We start from the raw sequence: 24509 nt of genomic DNA on the forward strand, positions 1-24509 counted from the left end.
GTACCTGTTTGAAGATGCATGGCATTCCACAAGGGTGGGCAAGGGCTACTGGGTATAAATCTAGCGCCCCTGCACCTGGTGTGAAGTCAGGGAGGGAGTGTGACACCTAAGATTTAGAATGTCTAACACACAAGCTGTACATGTGTAAACTACACATTCATCTATATAAATTTACACGCTCCTGAGAAATGGGAAAAAAAAAAAAGACATCACTTTTTTCCTCGATAGACACATATGCACAGTGTGCATAGGATTTTACTTTAGTAGCAACTAATTCACCTGGATGTTCAAGCGATCCATCAGTATCTGATCTTACATTGAGAATCTGAGAACCTCACTTTGCTCTTTAAAACATGGAAGGCAAATTGTAATTGGGAAGTTTTGCACCCTTGCATCACACACATTGAATACTGCAAATTTTGGATTTTTTTATATGCCTGGCAACAAGACTGCCACTAGTGTCTTTGCTGGTCCCAGATCTCATCTTTAATTTGAGGCTCAACTGCTAGATACCGCAATGTTTTTTCCTTAGAAAGTGCATCCTGGGCATGTTTGCTTGTACTTCCTGTATGGATTCAGAACTGGACTCATTTAAGCTAGTCTCTTTCTTAAGATGCTGAAAGTTTTGTGCCAATGTTTTACTCAAACCCTAAACTAAAATATTAACCTCTCAATGTACTGATTTCTAAAAAGAATCCATGTTTGCATCTAGCTTGTTTTACAAAACCCACTACTCATTTATTGCAATTCTCTTGCTCCTGTGACTCATTCGTAGATCCTGTAAATGCAATGCAAATAAAGTTAACTCAATCTCCAGGCCGCCTGGAGAACAGATGAGTGTTTCATGGTTCGGACAAATATCCCTCATGTCCACACTTTTAATCTCCCAAACAGAGGAATGTCTCTGTAGATGCTTTGCTTTTGGAAATTTAATGTCCCCGCTCTATCTGCAAAGTCTGTTGCTAGGCCAAAAAGGACCAGACATCAGGCAGAGGATCTAAACGATGCCTTTATGTGTCAAGGGTGAGAACAAATGAGGCACTCTTGATCCGTCTCTCCATCTATCCTCACCCTTGCCCCGACTTCCCCACAGAAGGGACATTTCCCTCCTTTAAAAAGCACAGCTCATCATAATACAAGAATTTGCATTGTACAGGGAAAACAGCAACAAGGCAACAGATTATCTATGGCAACAGAGCTTTGCACACAAGGATATTTTCTTTTCCTCCACAGAGGAACACAATTGCTGCCAGTGTCACTGGGTCACATTTTTTCCAGTTCCTGGTTAATGGGCTGTAGAGATGGTTAGCACCTACGATTAGTTTTAATCTTCTACATTTGACTGGGTGAGAAAAGGCATTGAATTTATTTCAACACATCGGTGAGGTTTGCATGCTGTCCTGAAAATGAAGCAAACATTTCATTTTCCTTAAAGGGTGGCTATGAATTTTTCCAACAAGTACAGAAAGAAATAAACTTATTCAAGTAAAATACTTTATTTAGCTCCTTTGTTCAACATTTTAATTTACAAAAAACATTTTCAAAAATAATATTTTATAGTGTTCAAGTGACAATGACATTTGGTAGTGTACCATTTGAACTGCATCAGAATATTTGAAAGATGTATACAGCAGGGCATGTCAAATGTACCTTAAATAAAAAAAATATTCATACAGTAAATGCATCTCGTTTTATATTGCACTTTTCTGACTTAGATTCAAGTGTTTAATTCATGCTGATGAAAATATGTTCATAAATAGATATTCACACCAGCAATCTTCCAGTTAAGAGGTCAAAGCACATTGGTCGTATGGCGTCACACAAGAATTTAATACATTGTTCAAAAGAAGGAAAAAAAAAACCCACTAAACTATAACTTAACTGTGCTGACTTGTGAAGAACTTCCTTCAAAGTGTGCATTTTTTCCTTCACACGTTTCAGAGTTTAATGTAGATTAAGAATAGAAAGTACAGAAATCAAAATAGCTATGCTACCTTTAAATAGCACTTTGACTTCACTTAGCTGCTGACGAAGTGAAATAATATTTAAAGTGTTCATTCACCTGGAACGCATTGTAAATACTCTAGATCAGTGGTTTGGTACCTCACAGTGTTACAAATCACTCAGTGTGCAATCTTAAAAACTTTACAGAAGTCAAACTAAAGGAAAACATGGTGAAGTGCATTGTTATGTAAAAGCTAGAAGATAAAAAAAATACATTTTATATTGAACATTAATGCCATAAATTCTTTAAATTATGGCTGTGTAGCTAGCATACAAAGTTTAAGAACCACAGCTCTAGATCCATGACTCTCAAACTACAAGAGTAGTACCACTTATTACAGTAACAATGAATACTTTTAAAAATAAATCTGCCTTTAATTTTCTCCAAAAAAAATCTGGTAAATAACTGGGCTGAATTAAACAGTGAGCCAGGAATAAATATTTTTTGGCCATTTATGCTTTGGTCCATTTACCTATGAAGTTGAAACCTGGTTCTGGGTACAACATCAAACCCAACTAATCATGTTCTAGTTCCAAGTTTAAAAAGCAGATCCTTTGTTCAGAGCTCAGGCTACTTATTACCCACATAAATTTTTGCTCATCAAAAGTGGCAACATGTCTAAAAGAGGCTACACATTTACAACAGTTTTTTTTTTTTTTTTTACTGCTGCTGCTAAAACTAAATTTTGAGGCCAGGGTTTAGTTTTTCATGAAATTCTGACTGGACCATTTTATGATGTTTACTTGAAAATGCTTCAGCCAATTATGTAGTGTCATTGGATACAATTTTGTGCATTTGTTTAATTATTATGACAAACTGAACAAGTCAAATTTAGGTTGTGCAACCGTTTTTAAGTTAGCACAACATGACTTTGGATTTACTAGCACAGATTATAAAGAGTGCTGCTCTAGCTGGAGATCCTATTCCAAACAAGTCTGCATGACACTGTTGGTATTGAAAGATCAGGACCGAGTAAGAGTTCTACAAATATCAAATCCTAAACCTGGGGTTTCATTTGGGGAAAAAAAATATTTTAAAGATGATTTATAACTTTGTTCAAAACATTATGGCTGTTAATTTATTCCCTACAAACTAATCACTGCAGACTTCGTTAGTTTAGATGCAAAATAATGCTGTTGGATCAAAGTGCAAGCTGTGCTTCTTTCTAATGTAAATGTTTTATGACCTTCCAAAGTTGGATTTTGTTTTGTTGCATCAAGTTAATTTTACGAATGAAACCCAACTTCAGATGTCTGAACCATTTTGATATAAACATACAGACTACAAAAATACAAGTAGTGATGCAAAATACAGATTTCTTAATTCTAAATGTAAAAAATTTTATGAATTTAGATTCAGTAGACCACCACATAATGTCAAATAACTTCCCAAAAATAATCCACYGTTTGCACTGCCAGACAAAAACTGACGTAATGCAGTGGATTTCAACAGWKAGTCGTTATGAGTGAACATTTCTTGTACCGTCAAACTGGGCTGTCAGAGAAGCACAAAGTCTCCGGATGTGGTGAAGGTTCTGCGTGCATCCCTAGGAAAGYGCCATTCCCGCTTCTCTGCGCTCRGATCCACTGGCAGCTCATAATCTGTGCTGCGACCTTGCACAAAAGTAAACGCCGGATATTTCGCTGTCGGTGACGGCTCCAGCAACTGSAACAAAAACAGCAGCAACTTTTATTTTGCATTTCTACTCCAAAGACAGTGTCTTGATGCAAATTTAATTAATTTTAATGGCAAAATAAGTAGCATAAGCACAACTGACARATATAGGCAGGAACAGGGCTTTTGAAACAGCTGGATGACAATTCATTTAGATTTGTGGCCAAATGCTGCCACCTACTGMTCAACCAATGTAGGATTAGCAAAATGAAATTAATCTAGAAAATGGTTTCAAACAAAAACCCATATCTGGAAAATTAGCACTACAATTACTTCAAGGTGTTCCGAGTTAGAGAAGGTTTCTTTACCTTGGACAGTTCTTCCCTGATTCTCTCATAATCTTGAGAGCTTTTAGAAAAGAAACCAAAAGTGCAGCTTGGATCCATCTTTCTGAAAGGCATCTTCTTTGGCGAGGGGCAATGGTATGACTAGCAAAATAAAAAAAACAGGGAAAATTAAAATCTACAGACATCAAAATGGAGTAAATATACACACCTGTATAGAACAAATACAATCACCACTTAATGAAAAAAAATCTTTATCTGCACCAACATATGCATTTTCATCTYGTCTATTGCAATGTTGCATGTATGGTACAACATGAAAGGATAAAAACTGAATCAATGAAAGACATTTGTTCAAGTAACTTTGAGAAATTAAACTCACTTTTTTCCTGTACACTTAGAAAAATACATCTATATTAAGAGTCCATGCTTTAAATGAGGCAATATTATGCGTTTTCCCAGCCAGTGTCATTTTACAACATAAATGTTACTTCCCGGTTTAACATTTTGAAATTTGTCTTYGTTTAAAAACTCCTGCTCTGAACCTCAGCCTCCTGGAAATTAATCTGTCATCTATTAATCTGTTTTTACCAGCATTGCACTGAGAGGTAGCAGGAATAATTAGCTCAACAGATGTGCAGTTTCACCAGGTGTGCTAGATGGTCTGATGGAGCCGAGTGGGGGAGTCAGAGGGAAGGGCTGCTCTGTGAGGAGGAAGTTCAGAAGCTTTTTGGACAGCTAAATAGTTCCCATGGGAGATTAAATGATTTCTCAAACATGTATCAAAGAATCAAGGCAACACTGCAGGTATATTCTTGATGTGGGAGTAATATTAGAATATGATGCAGACCTAACAAAAGATTAAATACTGCCCCTTTAATATCCATCACACAATTTATCCAGAACATGGGTTAAAATTGCTACACCACTTCAGTTAGTAAATGACTCACTGAATGTCTAAGCACCAAATCCATTCTCAATAGCCACTGTATCAACCTTCCAGACCACTCTGATCAGTTTCTGGTCATCTCCAGAAACAGAACCAGACAGGAGCAAGATTCAGATTMTGTCYTCTAATCTGGAACAAACATTCAGAAAACTGCAAAACAGCTACGGTTCTTTTAAACCAACCAACCTGGGCTTCAACATTTCAGCAAAGCTACAGGTTGTTCATACAATGATGCAGTAGCCCATGTAAAAGGAGCCCCAAAAAGAAAAAAAAAAAAAAAAAAAAAAGTCTTATGCAGTTTTCTACTTTTTGAGGAAGTTAATTTGGGTTCTCATTTGCTTTAGACTACAGTCAGTAGCCACAGAACTAAACACCTGAAATACACCACTCCATATCTAATGACTCTAAGATTTCAGTTAAATCTGCTAGCGCATGCATTCTCAGTATTTCTCTTAGGTGGCAGCTTCACTTACCTGAGCAGCAAATAAATCAGCCAATACAGACTGACTGGGCCGAGTGCTGCTTTAAGACTCACACCTATAAGTACTAACAGAAACTATAAAATCCACATTTACTGGAGCCCTCAGTCAGCTCGTCTGTGTAATTTTACATTACCTGAAGAGGGAAATCGCTGGTGCTGACATTCACAAAAGACTGACAGTAATGAGGGTCCATGTAAATCAAGCTGTCATCTGCAAGGACAAAACAAAAGACAAGTTATTCAAAAACATCAGATTAGAGAAAAAAAAAGTGCTTCTCTTCAATATCTATGCAGAGCAGCTCAAAGTCACCTGCTGGACCTACATGTTGGGGTTGTGTGTGTCAAATGTGCTTTCAAGAAGGCTGTAGCTTTTTAATATCCAGCAGGGTGGATTAAATTCTGCATAATCGGATGCGTTTGTACAAGCACATTTTTTACACCCGCAAGAAAAGAGGCTGTCATTTAATTTGTGTGTGGGGGAATTACTTTTACAAACACRCAATTATATTCGACCGTTTTGCATATGATGAATGCAGTGCTGAGCTGTGCACTGGCAGGGAGAATGTATTGCTTGTCATTTAGACATCATCCAACACTGYATTTCAAATGGGTAAAATGTAAATGCGTAAATATTGACTGCCAAGATGTACAACTGAAGGTTTCTCCTGGCTCCTGAAGGTGATGAAGAGTGGCTCACTTTGGGCGCCCGGATGAAATTTAATGCATGCCGCCTATGGAAATCAATTATGGTTTACAACTTGGGAGGTTTACTTGTGATAAATGGGCGCGGTTTTGATGGGTCAGAGAGAATAAAGTAAGCCCCGCTTCACTCGGTTTCATCTCCACTCCTCTTCGTTTTCCTCATACAAACATGAATACATTAACTTACTTTGTCTCTACACATACAAAGGGTATATTATGCAAAAATAATTTGTTATTCACACCAGCCTCTATGTGAATGCATCTTTCTCCGTTTTCCATTATGCTGCCACTAACCTTGAAATCCCACAAAGTAGCAGGCGTGCTTGGGCTTCCCTCCGATGATGCCTATGCAGTACTCCAGACTCAATATCTTCTAAATGAGCAGAGAAGCACACATATGTCTGAATTGGAGCTCAAACGATTTAATTCTCATTGCATAATGCACTGCAATTAACTCTGGAGAGGAACYAAGAAATGAGCCTTTGACCTGAATAGGCCAATTTTCAGTTTGACTGGGTCTGACCACTGATTGGTGTTTAATGTTTTTCATTACTTTGAAATAAAAACAGAACAATCTCCAGATCTTTAAGCTGAACAGTAGAAAAGGACTTWGTTGCCTGGTGACAGGTAAAACCTCTAAATGATCTTTTCTGCCGAGTTGATGCACCACATTAACACTCTTCAGTATTGAAGTCRTTACAGAAGGAAGCAGATTTAAAGTTCAAACATTTTTGATCTCAGTGTGGTGTTCTGAAACAGCCACAGGAAGCACAAAGGCATACAAATATAGAATTGKATTTGACAGATTTCATAATTTCCCTTTTTCCAATATAAATAATTAGAATTAAGAACGTTTTGACCAATGTTGATTTAAGTTTTGTCATTTCAATCAGAATTGGTTAATTTAATATCACCGGTCAGAGCTTTACAAAGACACCTGAAATCATCCACAAAACTGCTCAGCAAATGTAAGAACATTCTAAATTTGCAACAATGACTACTTTACTTATCTTATGACAAAATCACTCGGACTTAACATTAACCCTATGAGATCTTACAAAAAATTAAAAAAAACCATTGCTCACTTTTACAAAGCCAAAATACTCTGGGTTTGTCCTCTCTCCTCCCAGCCTCACAGGGATGAGGATGATGACGGCTTGGTTGTCTGGCATGGCGGTCGCTGACATGTCAGTGTGTTGTACAACAGGAGGACCTGAGGCTGTTGCACCCGAGGCTTCTGCTGCCTTTGGTGCCTTGTGGCAGTCAATGACATCCAAACTGTACACTAGAAAACAATKCAAAAGTTCAATTGAGTGATGTCTGTTTTTAAAAATATTTTAAGACATTAAGCTACTTTACATTCTCATAATTTGTCCATATGACAAAACTGAACTACATACTGTACTACTGGAGAATTTCATACCATTTTGCYGTTTGCGACAAAAGCCACATGAACTTTACTGATCTTGATTTTTCTTCAATAAACTCATTTACMAAAGTGCTTTACTTATTTTCAGTCTATGAGGACCACCATAAGGTCAAATCATTGCCTGAATTTATCAGAAAGTGGGCCAGAACAGGATCAGAGGGTGGCTTGATCATCCTAAGTGTTTGCAGACCTGCAAAAATGCATCCACTCTTTTCTAGAGCGAGTAGGAACCTTAAATTCTGTTTTACACATTTTCCCTCAAATATAATTTCTCTTTTTAACAGTCATTATTCCAACTAGGAAGCATGTCAAGTTTGTAGAGTGGAAATAAATGTAGACTCTTTAGAAWTAGAAAAATGTGCATTAACCGTTTCACCAAGGAAACGGATCAGATTTGAATTAAGAAAACTCACCCCTACAGAAGTTCAGTTATTAAAGAAAAGCAGCATTTTACAAAAGTCAACTGATTTCCAAAAGAATCAAAAGCTTTAATGTCGTTTCTCACTGCAACTAGCACTAACAAAAAGCTACCAACTCACAGCCCTCTTCTGCTATTAAGACAAACATGAATCAGCTGTGATATTCAGGYTMAGAGGAGGTCATGGCAGCATGTTATAGATTTGAAATGGATGTGATTGTTGTGGGGAATAGACAGAACAGACACACCCTGTCCCCCACTTTCAGCAGCTGGAATMTCAACAGCAGAACAGAGGAATAAAAGCAGTCGACTTGGGCGCCGTGCCCAGTTTCCTGTACCATCAACGGCAGAATCATCTTTTATACCTGTGCAGTCCTGGGAGACGTAGACAGTTACACTCGCCAAGCCAGGCTCCGTCGCTTCCTTGACAGCTTCCCTAAAACAAAAAGACAGGAAAAGACAGAGGCAAGTAAGAAAAGGAGAGAAACTGAGGGTGAAAGCTAAGTTTACATTGAACAAAAAATATGGGATACCATTACTTTTATGTTGAAAAGGGAACATTACTTTGAGTTGTGCTGAAAAATGTTTTGTCACCGTTTTGTACACCGACATGTATGATACCAAAAGAGCCATGGCACAACATTCAGAGTCAAACGCGGTTCCAAAAAAAAAAAAAAAAAAAAAAAAAAAAAATTCTCATTTGTAATGGACTTATTCAGGATGCCACTTGGTTTAAAAAAATTAGAAGCTGTGCACAGTAACTACTTTTAATCATATTTGAGTTTTACTGATCAATTGTCTTGTGGAACAAATATAGGAAAAAACTAAACATTTCTGATCCTACTACAAGTTTATTTACAATCAAAAACAAACTTAAAAATCCCAATTACAAATCTTAAATATAATAAATGCCAACCTCTAATGGATTTTATCTTCAACATGTTTGTCTTGTTTTCTTATTTAAAAGTTCATAATGTGTATGTTCGTCATTAAAGGTGAGTTTTTAAAGGTTAGGTCGTGTTAACCTGGAGCATAGCATTATGCTAAACGCCATAAAAGTTGAGACTTGGAGATTTTTTTTAATAGCAACTTGAGTGCATTAGTATTTTAGCACTTATAAGATAGTCGTCTGCATCACACACACTTRAAGGTCAAACTTACTTCAAGATGTGTGCTACCAAAGCTGGACCGTACCAGTCCCCTGCCAATTTTCCCATTGCCGATCCWAAATGGACCAGTCTGTGCAGGCCCAGTGGAGCTGAGGAGATGTCTGCAAACCAGGACACCAGATTTCTGTGGTACTTCTCCTTCAAATGTGCATCCGCTTCCTCTGCAAATCCCAACATCTGGATTTCAGGTGCAAGAGACGCTCTGCTTTCAGAAATCCTGGAYGTGCTCTGCAGAGAAGTCTGCATAGAGGTGACAAATCGCTTAGCTGCTGTGGCGGTCCGTGATTCTACATCCAAGGGCTGGAGGGTGAGCGCCTCTGGCCAACACCAGTCTGCAGAAAAAAAAATGAATAAGGTTGAGTCAGAATCGTCCAAGAGGTCGGTCAGTGGATTGAAATTATATCTAGTATAATTAGAACAATTCTATGCATTTATGTCGATTACAAAATTCCTCGAGTTCCCCACATTTCTCTGAAATATCATTTACAATGCAGATAATTCATTTATTCTGTAACCTTTTGCAGCTAATCAATTCAACCTTATAAATGCAGATGTATCGTTTATTAATGAGTTCCATTTCTGTATAGTCAAAGTAATCTGGAGCCAGCTGGTTAAAACRTTTACGATCCAATTGTGTGTCAACATTCTACATTACCCCGAGCTGTAGCTTTTGATGAATGCATTGCATTTTCCTCATGCAAGCAATTCGCCAACATTTCCTTATTCAGCTGTGTGCAAGATGGCATTTAAATTACACCTGAAATTATTATTGGGCAGAACCATTTAATTGTTTTTTTAAGAGTTCTCATTTTCTATTGTAAGCTGTTGTGCTCAAAGAAATTAATGTTCATTTTTGGCCAGGCCCTAATCAACCGTGTAATAAGCCTGATCCTTCTACATTTCTAACCTCAGTTTTGGAGCATTAAAAATATAAACTCATGCAGGCCTTAAAAATAAGCCATCTTGGCTCAAGAAGCCTGAATTCTACTCATTTCAGAAACAGGTCAGTCATAATTTGGTTTTATTACATGTTTGAGTGTCCCAGTATTTCACTTTAACACTACCATAGCCTTACAAACAGGGTGGGAGACGAACACAGAGCGAATGGGAGTAGACCAGGTAATAAAATGACCCAGAGTCAAGTCAGAAGCAGTAACAAAATGACCTTGATTCAAAGTGAATCAAATTTAAAATTGATCCATAAATACCTTGAAGTGGACTTTCATATCTTTATGGGGAAATGTTTTATTACAGATTTTAGAGCAAATTTAAAAAAAGATTTTTAAATTACTTCATTAGTCAGTGAGACTGTAAAGGATAAGAAATTCCCTAGTTATACTTTTGCAGCCCAATCCCATCGATACTCATTTCAGGAAGTTGTAAATATTCCACTGATCAGTTCCATCTAATCCAAACTATGAAGACATGCATTACTTTATATGCATCCAAGCTTCATTTACTCCACAGCTGTCAAACTCCAGTCCTCAAGGGTTGGTGTCCTGCAGTTTAGATGTGCCACAAGTACAAAACACTGGAATAAATTGCTTAATTACCTCCTCCTTGTGTAGGCAAGTTCTCCAGAGTCCTGCTAATGACCTAATTATTCTATTCAGGTGTGGTGCAGCAGAGGCACATCTACAAGTTGCAGGACAGCAGCCCTTGAGGACTGGAGTTTGACCCTCCTGATCTACACAGTTCTGCAACAGATTGTTATACTTGTAAAGGAAAATGTATGGTAATCAAATGAAACAGCCTTAATGCATTTAAAAACATTTAGATTTCTCCTTGACAAACCATTTATGATTAAAACCCTCCAAACTGAAAGACTGAACTGAACTTGACAGAAGAGTTGAGAAAAACAGAAACTAGATCAATACGAGTTGTATAAATAAAAGTTTTAATGCCTTATAAAAAAAAAAACATGATTTGGAACATATTACATTGCTTACAGCGTTTTAAGAGCTATAATGCCATTCCCCTTATTCCACAAAATATAAGGACACCAGTGCAGCACCAAACCCTATAGAAATATAAGGTTGAGGGCTAAAAATTACATTTAAGGGGTGAATTGTGCTTCAGACTAAATCTAGCTTTCAGTTTCAGGTTGAGACTGATGGGAAATACAAGCTTGGTTCCTGCTTTCAACATTAGAAACATGCAAAAGTGTCAGAATTTGATCAACTTAGGACTTTAAAAAACAAAATGTTAATCTAGTTAAAATGTCAAGCGATCCAAGCTTAACCCTTTAATTTCTCAACTCACCTCTGCCCAAGTAGTGCAGAACAAGAGCCTGAGCCATCATCATCTGCCCRGCCCTCAGCATGCAGCCCCAGCCACAGTCTGAGGTCAGGGTGCTGCCTGGCAGCGGAGGGAAATCTTCCCGGTACGTCAGCCACAAACGAGATGCAAAATCCTGTCGGAAAGCCTCTATATTCCCCACGACAGAGAATCCCTGAAAGTCTTCAGAGGGCGAGTCATCATCTTAGGGGGAAAAAAAAAAAAAAAAAAAAAAAGTTTTAGATGACTGCAATAAGTCAAATTTTCAAAATCTGTGCAAATTTATGCAATTTATGGTATTGAGCAACTTACCTTCTGCCTTAAAATGATAGCACTTTCCCAAAACAAACACTGGGGAGCTTCTACTGAATGCAGTCTTGGATTTAAGTGCCCAACCTAGAATACATAAAGAGAATAGTCAGGGCTTGGCCAATTTACTTTGAAAGGGACTCTAAAAGATTGCATTTACTCAGCTAAGTGAAAAACCCGCTTTATAACTGCCACTCTGACTAGAGTTTCATGCTACCTACCCGCTAAAGTCATTTCATTCAACTTAAAAGTTTGTAAGAACTCAATTTTRAGTTGAATTAATGTCAACAGTAAAAGTGTTTAACTAAAGTTGCAGTTATTCCCAGTAAAAGATMAATTTTCAGTAGTGACTCAACCGCAGCATGCTCCAAGAATTATATTTAGGTGCTTTTTTTGTCAAGTTTCTTCCAGTCACAGTGAAGCTGCAACGAAAACCCAGCTTTTGACTTTTGTCATATCGAATAACTTGTTTCAGCAAATAAGATACTAGTTTTCTGTAGAAWATAAAATAAAGCGTTTTAAACTCCGCCTGGTTGGACTGCCTTGGTACAAGAACCGTGTAAAGTCATAACTAGGTGATGAATTTACACAAACTGCATGTCTCAACTACAATTTGAAAAAAWATATATATTTGGGATCTTGGTGAGAAATCTCAATTAGCGCTGTATTCACAAATCGGAAGTTCATAATATATAAAGCAAGACATAATTTGCAGCACTGCACTACTGCACAGATGCATGCAAGCATTGTACTATATCGGTCTGCGAGCCTGCAGAAAATCACTTACTGTACTTCACATTGTGCCACATTGACATAAACTTTGTCTTTAATTTGTCCACATCGTCGCTCCCTTTATTCTCCATCTGGACCAGCGAGGGGAAGCACACATTCCCGTCACAGCAACCCCAACCTGACCTTTSTGAAAGGCAACAAACATACACAGCATTTAGATGCGATATCACTTCACTTAGAAGTACTACATAAACTGACAGCTTGCAGAAAACACATACCTCAACGACTCATCAATGCAATTATGTTTTCTTGTCACAGACGCGCTGCATGTCTGTCTTCAAGTTCAAACGTGGTATGGTGTCATAAAACATGCAACATTTCCTTCATAACACGCTTAACAACTTTGGGATCTCCTGAGAGAAGCAATACTTACGTTTTGAGGAAGTACGAGCAGTAAAATCAGGTGCTCTCGCGGTTTTTCGTGGAGCGGGAATGGAAGTTGGCTCGATTTATATACCAAGGCAGCCCAATCAGGCGGTGTTTAAGACGCTTTTTTTCTGCAGTTTAGTATATCAATTTCAATTAAATATTTCGACATTAACTTTTTTTTAACAAAATAACCGCCATATTCTGTTAAAAACATATAGTAAATGGTAAATGTAATGTTTTCGCTCTACGTCAGCATGAGTAGTATTAAAGAGGACGTATTCAGCTATGAGTAACAACCACTTGAGGGGTGCCCAAAGTCGGTCCGGTGCGTGTTTTAGTTCTCCCCCTGGTTTAACACACCTGGATCAAATGATGGCTCATTAGAGGCCTAAGAAGAACTGTGACATGCTGAAATGGTTGTTACTACCACCCGGGAGAGAACTAAAACATGCAGGATGCCGGTCCTCGAGGACAGACTTCATTGAAAGAAAAATAAAGGGATAAAAATAACAAATTTACATGGAAGCTAAGGTCCCCCTGGTTCCAATTTGCGCTTCATCTTATCATCATGCAATGTGTACAGCATTATATACTGATTTTTCTCTTACATGTCAAGAAATGGTGAGGTACCAAGAAGAAGATGTATTAAAAAGTGCAAACTTCACCAGCGTAGATCCATGCCAGATAGAGAAAAGTCAAGAAATGCTAGTTTTGTGATTAACACTCCTTCTTACTCCTTACATCTTAATTTATGTCACATTCCAAGCAATATTAAGAGGAGACATTCAATAACTGTCATAGGCTAGCGCTATGTGGACAAAATATATTTAACTAGATCATCTGCTTGCGTCAAGTGGCTAAAAAAAGGCAATAACAACTGAACATCCTGTTCCACAGTCATTAATCAGCTCTATTAAATCATTCATGAAGACTTTAAAGAGAAGACGAGACAAAGTTTTTCATTAAAAAAGGGCAGGTTCACTGAAAGGACAAAATCCTCACCAAAATTTGGGAAATATAGTAATGAACTTATACAATAACATTTCATGATTCACATATAGTCAAAAGATTTATAGACATCAATGAAATACATACAAATTGCCTGTCATATAGATCTAGAATTTACTTTTGAGGAAAAAAGAATGTTTATCTGCACTCTACTTTAAATCTTTGTCAAAGATCAAAATAAGATGTTTCACCCACAGTTCATTTAAAAAACCCTGAATGCTATGGCCTAGTAATTTATCATCTCTTCTATTTTTCTGGATTTATATCATATAAATCTGGAGAAAGATATTGCTGAAATCCAATATGTTTTGAAGAAGAAAAAATAAAATACATTTTACCGTGTATACTTTTGCTCACAGTCAATATTTCTACTTTAAACAATTTGGATCAGAACACATTAGGACATATCACCAGTTAATAGGCTGTAAYAGCATTTGTTTAAACTGCAAAGCAAATACATTGTTGTATATCTACAGTAACTTATGTTTCATTTTTATTCATTCCCTATTAAAAAATAGTATTAGCTGTTTTAGGAATTCGAATTAGTAATATGATTAATACTTTGTAATCCAGAGGGCTCTTTTAAAAGGGTGTACACTAATATTAGAGAAACCATTTTCTGAGCAAGAAGAAGATGCCAGAATAGTGGAATCACAACCCTTGAAAGTTGGTTTTTAAAACTTTTAGAACTTTAGAACTTCTTATTGACACGCATAAATAGAAAGCTACTACTTCTATGCTACTACAAATAATAATACTAATACTACTAATACTACTAATATATATATATATATATATATATATTGTAGAGCTGCGTACCCCTAAAAGATTTAGCGGGTGTACCCAGTACCCTCAAGAGAGGAGCGGCTGCCGTAAAAAAAAAATCAATAGATTCACCGTGCAGCCGTGAGTTCACCCACTAATCAGCCGTGACTGATTAGTTTTTCAAGAATAATCTAAAACACTACTTAATCAGTTAATAACTAGCTTTTTTTCTCATTTTTTATTGTTTCTGAACTGTTCGTGCTTTGTAGAGCAGCGGTGCAATATGTCGATCGCGGAAGATCTTGGGTCGATCTCGACATTAGATGACAAACTGAACGCTGCCAGGACGCTGAGACGCTGAGTCCTCCTCTGGCTCCTTATCAAAACGTTCGTAACTTTATTAAAGAACAACAAAACAATCAACAAAATGTGTTCAAATTAATGACCCAACARCAATAATAATCTCAGTAATTATTGTTTCAACAAGGTGTCGCGCAATTCTGTGCGTTTCGGTTTCATTACCAAMATAACGAGCAGAGCAGGAGTTTAAAATTAACTAATCAACCACCGCTGTGTTCAGGGAGGCTTACTAATGATTGCAAAATAAATATCAAGCCTGCAAACCTAATATTGTAACGGACTGAATGTTTTTAACATAATCTCGGGTCGGCTTGTGGGGCGCAGGAGGTTGCCATAGCAACGGCTGTGCTTAAATGACAGAGACAGAGTTAAAAGGTGCGAGTGGTTTAGAGTTGATCACCTGTTCAGGTTGTTTACCTTTGCCTTGGTGCATCACAGCCCCTGTAGTTTCTGAAYGTTCAATAAACGACAAACTTGGAGTAATTATCTTTGTGAGTATACGTCACTTGCAACAAACAACAAACACGGTAAATRTGTTTCATTAAGTATTTAACAAACAAATGGCTTCTACCGCGATAATTATGTGAAATTAAATTAATTGTCTAATATAAAAAAAATAGTTTGGTGCTGTCGGGCTCAGAGTCTGAGAGGCTTTTCCATTATCAAATAATTTTTTTGCCTCTTATTTAGTGGAAATATTGATGTTAATGAGATTTTCTCCAAAATAATAACCTTTTTCAACCTTTATAGCTCCACTGTTGAAAATGAGGCTCTACCATTTACAAATGACATTGAAATAAAATCCAGTCCAACATCTGGTTTGAGGTGATTCCTCTGGATCCTGTTKGAGGAAAAATATCCCAACTTCAGAAGATGAGCTTTAACYTAACAGAGCTCTGTGGTTCCTCCTGTCAGTATGAGATTCAGGGTGAGGAGGCGTCATGTTAGGAAGAGAAGTGGAAGCTGCAGGATCTTCAGAACAARCAGGTCATGATGCTGGGCTACTGATTATCCCTCTGTCTGGACACAGGATCAATATAACCAGTTTAAAAGATAAAATGAATGGTTAGAAACCATGGAAAACTGGGATGCTCTCCATGCCATGATGTTCAGAATTTAGTTCTCATGGCATCTCAAGGTGTCAACGTTGCAGCCAGTGGGCTGAGGGACGAAATACAGCTTTATTTTGTAGCAATTCAAGAGCAACCAACTTTTATCGCTTCGCAAAAAAATTAATCAGCACAGAAACTCCAAAGCACACAAAGACATATATATATATTATTTATTTTATTTTTTCTTGTCATAGTACCCCCAAGAATTTAAAACAACTTTATATATAGTATATAGTATATATATAGCAGCTGTATAGTAGCTGTAGCTGAAATTGTGATATTAGTTCAACTGAAGCTTCAGAGAAGTGCGAAAGCTCATTCTTGGGTGTGTTCTGTTGCGTACTACTCCAGCCTTTACGGTAATGATCCCATTCTCCCGTTGTCCCTGTGGCCGTGTTTTTTCTGAGTGAAGAGCAGAGTGCCTGCCTGGGAATTTTCTGAAAGCACATCAGCGGCCACTGCCATGGCTGAACGCCGCGCATTCGCCCAAAAAATCAGCAGGTAAAGACCGGAGACTCCGAAATGAGCGCTGTAAATGAACACTTCTGAACGCCCTTTTCTTTTCGCTTTCATGTGGGTCTCCCTCAGACCACCGCTGCGGGGAAACCCTGCTAAAGGAGGCCCAGTAAGCCTGGCTCCTCCTAGCTAACCTCTCGTTAGCTGTAGCGGCAGAAGATGCTCWGACCCACCCAGACAGACAGCTGTTCTGCTAGCTGCTACTTTCAAACTACACTAAAAGCAAACAAATGGTTGATGGGAATGTGTATACGGATATATTTTGGCATGGCAAAAATATYTCCGATATCTGTCCTATCCTGAAAACGGCTGAACTATAATGAAAGGAAAACCGTTAATTCTGGTCTGTTAGCTGCCTCGTCTACAGTAGCTAACGATGGGAAGCTACTGTAACCGCTGCTGACGCTCATAGAACTTTGTGGAGCTATGTGTTTAAGATGTCTGTAGATCACAAACGTGTAACTTTGATGATTAGAAATAAATGCCTTTCCCAAGAGCAGCCAAACACTGTGATAATCTGCTCTCGGCTCCTCAGACAGATCAATGTAATCTCCTTAACAAAGGGGCTTTGTGCAAGCTGTCAAATGCCACCATTTCTTCTATTCTGCACTTCAGCAGTCCAAATGAACACATTTCATCTTCTTTTTTTTCTGATGATTTAATGCACAGACAGGCAAGTCACTATGCATTTGTTAAAGGAAAACACCCACTTGTTTGCTGTTTATGAATTCTGTGTGATAAGATCTGATGAAGAATGAGGAAATCTGGAAATTATGAGGAAGAATAACATACTAACTGCCATCTCTTTATGTTCTTTAAAAAAGAGGAATCAAATCACCAATTGTCTTTTGTGTCATTGAGTACATTTGGCAATTGACATTGTTGTCAAGATAAATCTGCTAATAAAACCAAAATGTAATTAATGGTATCAAGTATTAAAGTATTATATAGTGTCCACACACTACAGTAATTATCAGATTAATTGTAACACAATTACCACAACTGTGAGTTAAAGATTAATAGATCTCTTCAAAATATCAGAATTTTAATTCTGAACTACGACCAGTGTAAAATGTTATATCTTGTTATAATCATACTTAATTAAAAATAATATAAATCTTTTCTGCATTTTGTAATTAATTGTTCATTTGTTTAACCTTAAACATTATTGAAGGACGCAGGAGGTTTCTAGGCATGATCACAAGACATTTAGTCAGATAAACTCCTTTTAGTTGGTAAAAACAAAATCATGTCTTGGCAGGTTTGCAGTTGTCCAGTAGTTTTAATTCTGAGTGGTGGATTGATGCAGTTTGGGATATTTATTAGTTATGTTTTAGTTATTTTTAGCTGTGTTCCTTGATCTTCCTGCTTGCTTCACTTTTCAGATCTTTATTTGTATAAAAAAATGAGAAAGCCATCTATCGTTAACTTCAAGTTCATATTTATGTGCTACTTTATGTTGATTTGTCACATAAAATTCCTAAACATACGTTGGTGTTTGTGGTTTTGACATAACAAATTGTGTTAATGAGTCTGAATACTTTCTATTGTACAACATCAGGAGACAAAAGTGTTTTTAGTGTGACAACAAACTTCTCCTATTTAATATCTACCAACTGAGTCCTCACCTTATTTTTCTGCTTTTGAGTTTCTTGTCTTTCGTGATTGGAAATGCTCAAAAATACAGAAATACAAGTCAAACTTTTGTTTGCTTTACTTTCATTGTAGTGAAGGTTGTTTAAATAGTTGATCTTATTCATCTTACTGAATAACAAAAAAATCCGTCTAAGGCATGTTGATGCTTGTGAAAGTTTTGATTGTGTGACACTAAAAGCAAACTGAATGCGTTTTCTTAAACACGTATCATCCGCTTGGACTTCTTGCTTTGTTTCTGTGAGTTCATGTGTTATTTCTAGGTTTTAGTGATGTCCAGAAGTTGTGGCCACAAAGCTAGTGTTTACTGAATAAAGTTAGTCTTCTGTGTGCAGTGAGCTGTGCCAAAATTTTAAGGCACATGGGAGGACTATGGAATGTGTTTGTCACTTCTGCTTTTCTGCAGCCGTGACAACTCTTCACTGCAGAGGCCACTGGATCTCAGCTCCCAAACTTTATCATACTCACTTAGACCGGCAGGTTGGATCATAGTGCTTATTTTGACTTCTGTTTGGCAGCATTGCCAAGCTCTCTAACGCCACTTGGTTGTTTACTTTCTATCTATGATGGAATAGATATGATTAGGTTGTCTCCAGCAAATAGAACAGAGTTTATGGTAGCTCCCTGACCTACTGTATATTGCTTTGAGGATAAATCTGCTGAGTAACCAGAACGTTGTGTGAATCACCAGGCTGTTTACCATGTCATTTTGTTGGAAGTGTTGTGCTGAAAAACCAGAGACAGAAGAGAAAACCCTCTAATAAGTGGGGCTAAAATGTGAGGTTTAACTTGCTTTAACAATCTGTAATGTTATAGCCAACTGCTCTCAGCTTTGCTTGAGGCAGTGAACTAACCAAGGCATTTAGCAACTCTAGTAGTTTGAGTTTGATTACATCATAATAACAAACTAATTAGATTTTAAACCATATTATGTAAAGAAAATGATTTTGTCCCAATAAATTTAAATAATGAAATTTAAATTTATGGCACACACAGCTGCTTTTTATTGTTTTATACATTCACATCAAAATGAAATAAAATTGTATAAAACTGATAAATATTAGAGATGCACCAATTGGGATTTGTTGTCAGTTTCCCGTCCCGGCCTTTTGTGCAGCTTTGATTAGTCAATGCAGAGTAGCTATAAATCATCTTAGGGAACAGAGGCAGTTTGACAGTTTCTGTAGAATAGAGTTTTACAAATACTTATTAGTTTGATTCTTAAACCTGAATCCTACATTTCTTCCTTGTTCAACCTCTTTCCATTTCCTGTCTGATTATTGTCGCTACAGGCCTCAACTTCAACAACATCTTTTTTTTTTTTTAGAAAGGACTTGTTTTCTCACCCTTTCACAGCATATAATGAAGCACAGATATGTTTCATGGGGTGGTAAAAGTAGTTTTCTGTTAAACATAAACATAATACATTACATTAGTCAGAACCAGCTTCCACACTTTAAGAGTGTTGTTGTCAGCTGCACCTGCTAATGCTTAGTATGGTTGACTGATTGGGAAAAACTGATCATGAACCACATTGGTACCGGAGAAAAACGGCTAAAGTGAAAGTCCATCTGCCTGCAGCATTCAAATAGTCCAAAAATGACAGTATTTGTAAAACTGTGCTTTTATGGTACGTTCAAGGAAATCTTGTACACAGATTTGTTTAAATATAAAAACAACTCCAAAGTAATTTAAATCTTTTTTATTCTCAAATGTCTGAAGTGATAAAAACCAATTAACAAAACTAATAAGGTACAAGAGTATTCAAGTGCTGATATTACCGTCAGAGTTCAAGAATCGTAAATACACTTTTTTGATGTTGACCATCTTTCCTGTGTTCTTCTCTGCAGGACTGTGGCAGCAGAGGTCAGGAAGCAGATAGCTGGTCAGTATGGCGGCTCCCCTCAGCTCTTCAAAAACCTCAATGTTGGAACAACATCTAGCAACACAGTGAGTGATGTAAAGCTGTTTCCACCCAGCTGCTTTCAGCTGCGTGCTTTTCTACACAAAGAGTAGATTGTAATTCAGTGTAGGTGGTCCACTTCGGCTAAAGTTGTAATTATGTGAAAGAGTCGACTTTCACTTTCACTATTCAGTAGGATAAGGAGTGACAGTTGAATGACTTTGATGTTATTGCTGCTGTAGTAATTTTATTGCTGCCTTGCCTAAGCTCTGACAGCTTGCTTGATAAAAGTGTAGTGCTGGGGCACCTGGTGGTCAGTGGCAGAGCAAATGCACCATATAGAGAGGCTGCAGTCCTTGACACAGCTGTCCCAGGTTCGATTCCTACTCCAGTGTTATTACAACTGATGTCTACATGTCTATTCCCTTGAGATATAGAACCTCATATTGTTTCTGAAAATTTAAAAGGGTTGTGAATATTTCCCAATGTAATGCATTTCATGATGGATAGCGATTAAACGTAAAATAGATAAAGCAGAGCAGATTTAATGCACTCTGTTAATACAAGTTCCCTTCTTGAATCTTCTGACTTAGGTTTTAAACACGTTAATTGCACTGAAAATAGATGAGTTTGAGAATTCTTAAACTGTCCAGTGTTGTTATGCTCTCAACCTGGAGAGGTTTGGGAAGGTGTGTTCCATAATTAAAATCAAATGCATTTTTTAGTTTCCAAACTGTCTGGAAAATGAGTGGAGAAAATTTTGCTAATGTCATGGTGCCATTCTGCTAAAAATTGAGCTGATCAAAAAGCTAGAAGCAAAAGTAACAAAAGAATCATTCCATACTTTGATTTTGTTGTTCCTTCACTCTACACATGGTGATAAACAACAAGTAAAAATAATTCTTCCTTTCACTTTTTTCCCTAAACTTTTCTCATTGTGTCTGCCCACCAGGTTCCACTCACAGAGGCAGTGGAACCAGTGGACTTTGAGGAGTATCTCATCACACACCCCCCCATTGTTGAGTCCGGTCCCCTCAGAGATCTGATCGAGTTTCCCCCTGATGACATCGAGGTCACCTACACACCCAGGGAATGTCGCACCGTTGTACCAGCTGTCCCTGAAGAAGGGTAAATAAAAACTATTTAGCAACACATTTGAGTATAAAGTGGCAAATTTGCAATTAGTGCTCATTTTATTGAGGGTCGACACGATCCAGAAAAACAACCTAAGGTTAGACATTTGTGTAAAAAAATCCTCATTCAGTGCGACTGAATTGACATGGTCTGCTGATATTGTTTTTTTAGCACCATCAGCAGAAGTAACAATTATGTGAGAAGTTCAGCTTTTGATTGTTGTTCTAAATGATTACCTTTACCTGATATTTTTTTTACAGTTTGAATAAGATTAAATAGTTAACTGCTAAAACATACTACTGAGTTGAAATCATATAACTTCATAATTGTTTTTTCTGAAAGTATGTTTTTTATGCATATGCATTTTATTGCATAATTTTACGTCGCAATATTTTATGGGCTGTTACATTGAAACTTGGAAATGTGTCAGAAAGGTTCTGTCTTTTGTTTATTTGTTTGTAGTTATGCACTCTGATATTAAAGTAATGCTTGTCTGATCGGTTTGCAGGGACACTGACACTCATGTCAGAGATTGTGTCAGATCATACACAGAGGACTGGGCCATTGTTAACAGAAAGTAAGGCTTTCCTTATTAACTCTTTGCACCATTTCATTCCCATATCGGGTGATTTACTGTGTATGTTAACGGCTGCTTCCTCTTTCAGATATCATAAACTTGGGACGGGTTTTAACCCCAACACTCTGGACAAGCAGAAAGAGCGTCAGAAAGGTTTACCTAAGCAAGTGTTTGAGGCCGATGAGATGCCAGACAGCAGCAGCTATCAGGACGACCAGGTACCAGCTTCCAGCCACCCTGTAGCTCTTTATTGGCTCTCCCTATTGACAAGATGCAGCGAATCACACAAGTTGTCCTTTCTCTTGCTCTTGTTCTTTACTTTTTTATTCAAAGTGTTTCCTAAATGTGATCTTTGTTTTTAGGGTGCATTCACACCAGCCCCAACTAGTCCACTTTTATCACACTGTAGTTCATGTGCCTCGAAAGAGCTGTTCGTTTACATCGATGTGAATGTACAATTGAACTCTGATCCAGACCAAAAATCAAACTGTGGTCTGCCTACAATCCTAGGTCTTGGTGCAGCTGACGTGAACTGTAGTGTGGTTTGAATGCCAAGTGGATTGGAGGCTGTTCCAAAAGTAGGAAGTGGACTACAGTTATGATTTTGATTGTTTTTTTAGGATGATCTGAAGAGGCGATCGATGTCTATAGATGACACTCCGCGTGGCAGCTGGGCCTGCAGCATCTTTGACTTGAAGAATTCCCTTCCAGACGCTCTTCTCCCTCACCTCCTCGACCGTGCTCCCAACGAGGAGATTGATCGGCACAATGAAGACCAGCGCAAGGCCAGCCGCCATCGCGAACTCTTTGCTTTACATCCCGCTCTCGATGAGGTAACAACATTTTGATTCTCAAATGAACATCTTGTCTCTCAAAGCTTTTAGCTTTTAGTTTTGTGCATCACTCAATCCAAATAGGACTTTGATTTTTGTTTTAATGACTGATTACCAGTATAGTTTCTGGTGTTCAGCTGTGCTGTCTTTGTGCATGTGCAGGAGGAGCCCATTGAGCGCCACTGTGTGCCTGAAGTACCTAAAGAGCACTTTGGCCAAAGGCTACTCGTCAAATGCTTGTCCTTGAAGTAAGTGGTGGAGAGGCTTTTTCAGGAAAAAAGAAAAGCTCTCTAGTTATATTTAACTGCTCCTTTTTGCTGACTCACTTGTTTTTACTCCCCCTTTTGAAGGTTTGAGATCGAAATTGAACCCATATTTGCTAGTTTGGCCTTATACGATGTCAAGGAAAAGAGAAAGGTAAGCTGTTACGCTTTTTTCAGTTCTTTTCCTGGCCCTGAGTTGTGTGGTCACTTCTGCAAACCATTAAAATTGTTGGGAGGATAAAGGAAATCTGATGAGTGGACTGTAAAAATTTATGCTGTGTTCTGTTAAGGTTTCAAGAATCTACAGTGGTTAAATCACACAGTGGAATTATGTTACAGTAACAAACACTAGAGGGTAGCAGTGGCCTTGAGATGTAGCTCTCTCATATATATATTGCCTCGCTTCTGGGCTCTATTGATTCACCAGGGGCTCATTTTTCTCTGAAACTACCATGTTTGTCAGCAACTGTGTGCAAGAAATCAAGTTGCAGTTACAAAGCCATTGGCTAAAAATAAAATAATATTTTATTATTATTGTAGTGTATTTGTTATACGGATGCATTGTTTTGTCTAAAATAATCAAATTATAACTTATTTTCTGTTCCCTTTAGATATCCGAAAACTTTTTCTTCGACTTAAATTCGGAGCAGATGAAAGGAATGTTGCGTCCGCACATCCAGACGGCAGCCATCTCCACCCTGGCGCGCTCTGCCATTTTCTCCATCACCTATCCTTCCCAGGATATCTTCCTGGTCATCAAGGTGAAACAACTGTGCTATGATTTCCTTTGCATCAGTGATGAATTTAAAAATTCTTAACTACTTTTAATTCTTAAGAATTAAAAATGTTAGGGGTAATACTTTATGTTGATTATAACAGAGATGAAGTAAACAATATATTTGAAATACAACAATTACAACTAACCAGATGGTCTGTGTAGTCACTAATAATGAAATGATTAAAATTTATTTTCATGCCAAGTTTTTCAGGGATGTCTGGGAAAACATAAATTTTTATGCATTTTGGCCTTTCATCCACACAAAAACTTAGTTTGATATTACAAAAAGCAATTATTTATCAGTGAAGATTTCATAAATGGTTTCCAAAGTGGAGATTTGAGAAACATCAGTATTTGTTTTTTTTGTGTTCACATAAAACTAAAGCTTAGTTTTAGGTTTGCATACATTACAGTCTGTGGCAAAGAACACACCAGTGCATCCTTACTTCCTTAGCACGATTCCCAATCGACATAGTCTTGTGTTTTATTAACTTTATATTCTAATATGATATTTAAAAGTAGTTCAACCTATACATCTGTCCACACAAACAAATCTCCTGGCCCCATGTTTAATTCATAACAGGAAGTAGTTGTTGTTCTGAAGGATTCTGATTGGCTGATATAGACTTTAGCTTTGCACTATGCTGCCCCTTATAGGTTTGGTTTGGCATGCTTAAAACATCGCTCAAGGAAATATTTGCTCAAGGAAATATTTGTACAGGTTTGTGTTGATGGAGCCTTTTCTGAAA

The 24509-nt window shown here is 37.5% G+C and overlaps 2 protein-coding genes across 4 annotated transcripts in view; one reads left to right on the top strand and one right to left on the bottom strand.

Moving 5' to 3' along the window:
• Positions 1-1504: 1504 nt before the first annotated feature.
• On the bottom strand, positions 1505-12922 carry atg4c (autophagy related 4C, cysteine peptidase). Of its 3 annotated transcripts, none has more exons than XM_008406169.2 (12): positions 12863-12922; positions 12708-12764; positions 12485-12607; positions 11701-11784; positions 11374-11592; positions 9104-9443; positions 8308-8378; positions 7181-7380; positions 6390-6468; positions 5528-5604; positions 3988-4107; positions 1505-3670 (listed from the first exon to the last, which is right to left on the bottom strand). In XM_008406169.2, exons 3-12 carry the CDS (start codon positions 12558-12560, stop codon positions 3503-3505), a joined length of 1434 nt encoding a protein of 477 aa, XP_008404391.1. In that variant the 5' UTR covers positions 12561-12607; positions 12708-12764; positions 12863-12922; the 3' UTR covers positions 1505-3502. The 3 variants fall into 3 exon arrangements, with proteins under 3 accessions (XP_008404391.1, XP_008404389.1, XP_008404390.1); XM_008406167.1 differs by having other exon boundaries at positions 12485-12612; positions 12863-12921; XM_008406168.1 differs by having other exon boundaries at positions 12485-12612; positions 12708-12760; positions 12863-12906.
• A 3545-nt stretch (positions 12923-16467) lies between these two features.
• Positions 16468-24509, top strand: part of dock7 (dedicator of cytokinesis 7) — a 49071-nt gene continuing 41029 nt past the window's right edge. The window contains exons 1-9 of the mRNA XM_008406461.2: positions 16468-16604; positions 20123-20222; positions 21128-21303; positions 21818-21886; positions 21975-22104; positions 22507-22719; positions 22882-22967; positions 23070-23136; positions 23594-23743. Coding sequence (XP_008404683.2) covers positions 16567-16604; positions 20123-20222; positions 21128-21303; positions 21818-21886; positions 21975-22104; positions 22507-22719; positions 22882-22967; positions 23070-23136; positions 23594-23743 — 1029 coding nt within the window. The 5' untranslated portion in view covers positions 16468-16566. The remainder of the gene's footprint in view (positions 16605-20122; positions 20223-21127; positions 21304-21817; positions 21887-21974; positions 22105-22506; positions 22720-22881; positions 22968-23069; positions 23137-23593; positions 23744-24509) is intronic.

The sequence above is a fragment of the Poecilia reticulata genome, linkage group LG4 (genome assembly GCF_000633615.1).
Source record: "Poecilia reticulata strain Guanapo linkage group LG4, Guppy_female_1.0+MT, whole genome shotgun sequence".
Lineage (NCBI taxonomy): Eukaryota > Metazoa > Chordata > Actinopteri > Cyprinodontiformes > Poeciliidae > Poecilia > Poecilia reticulata.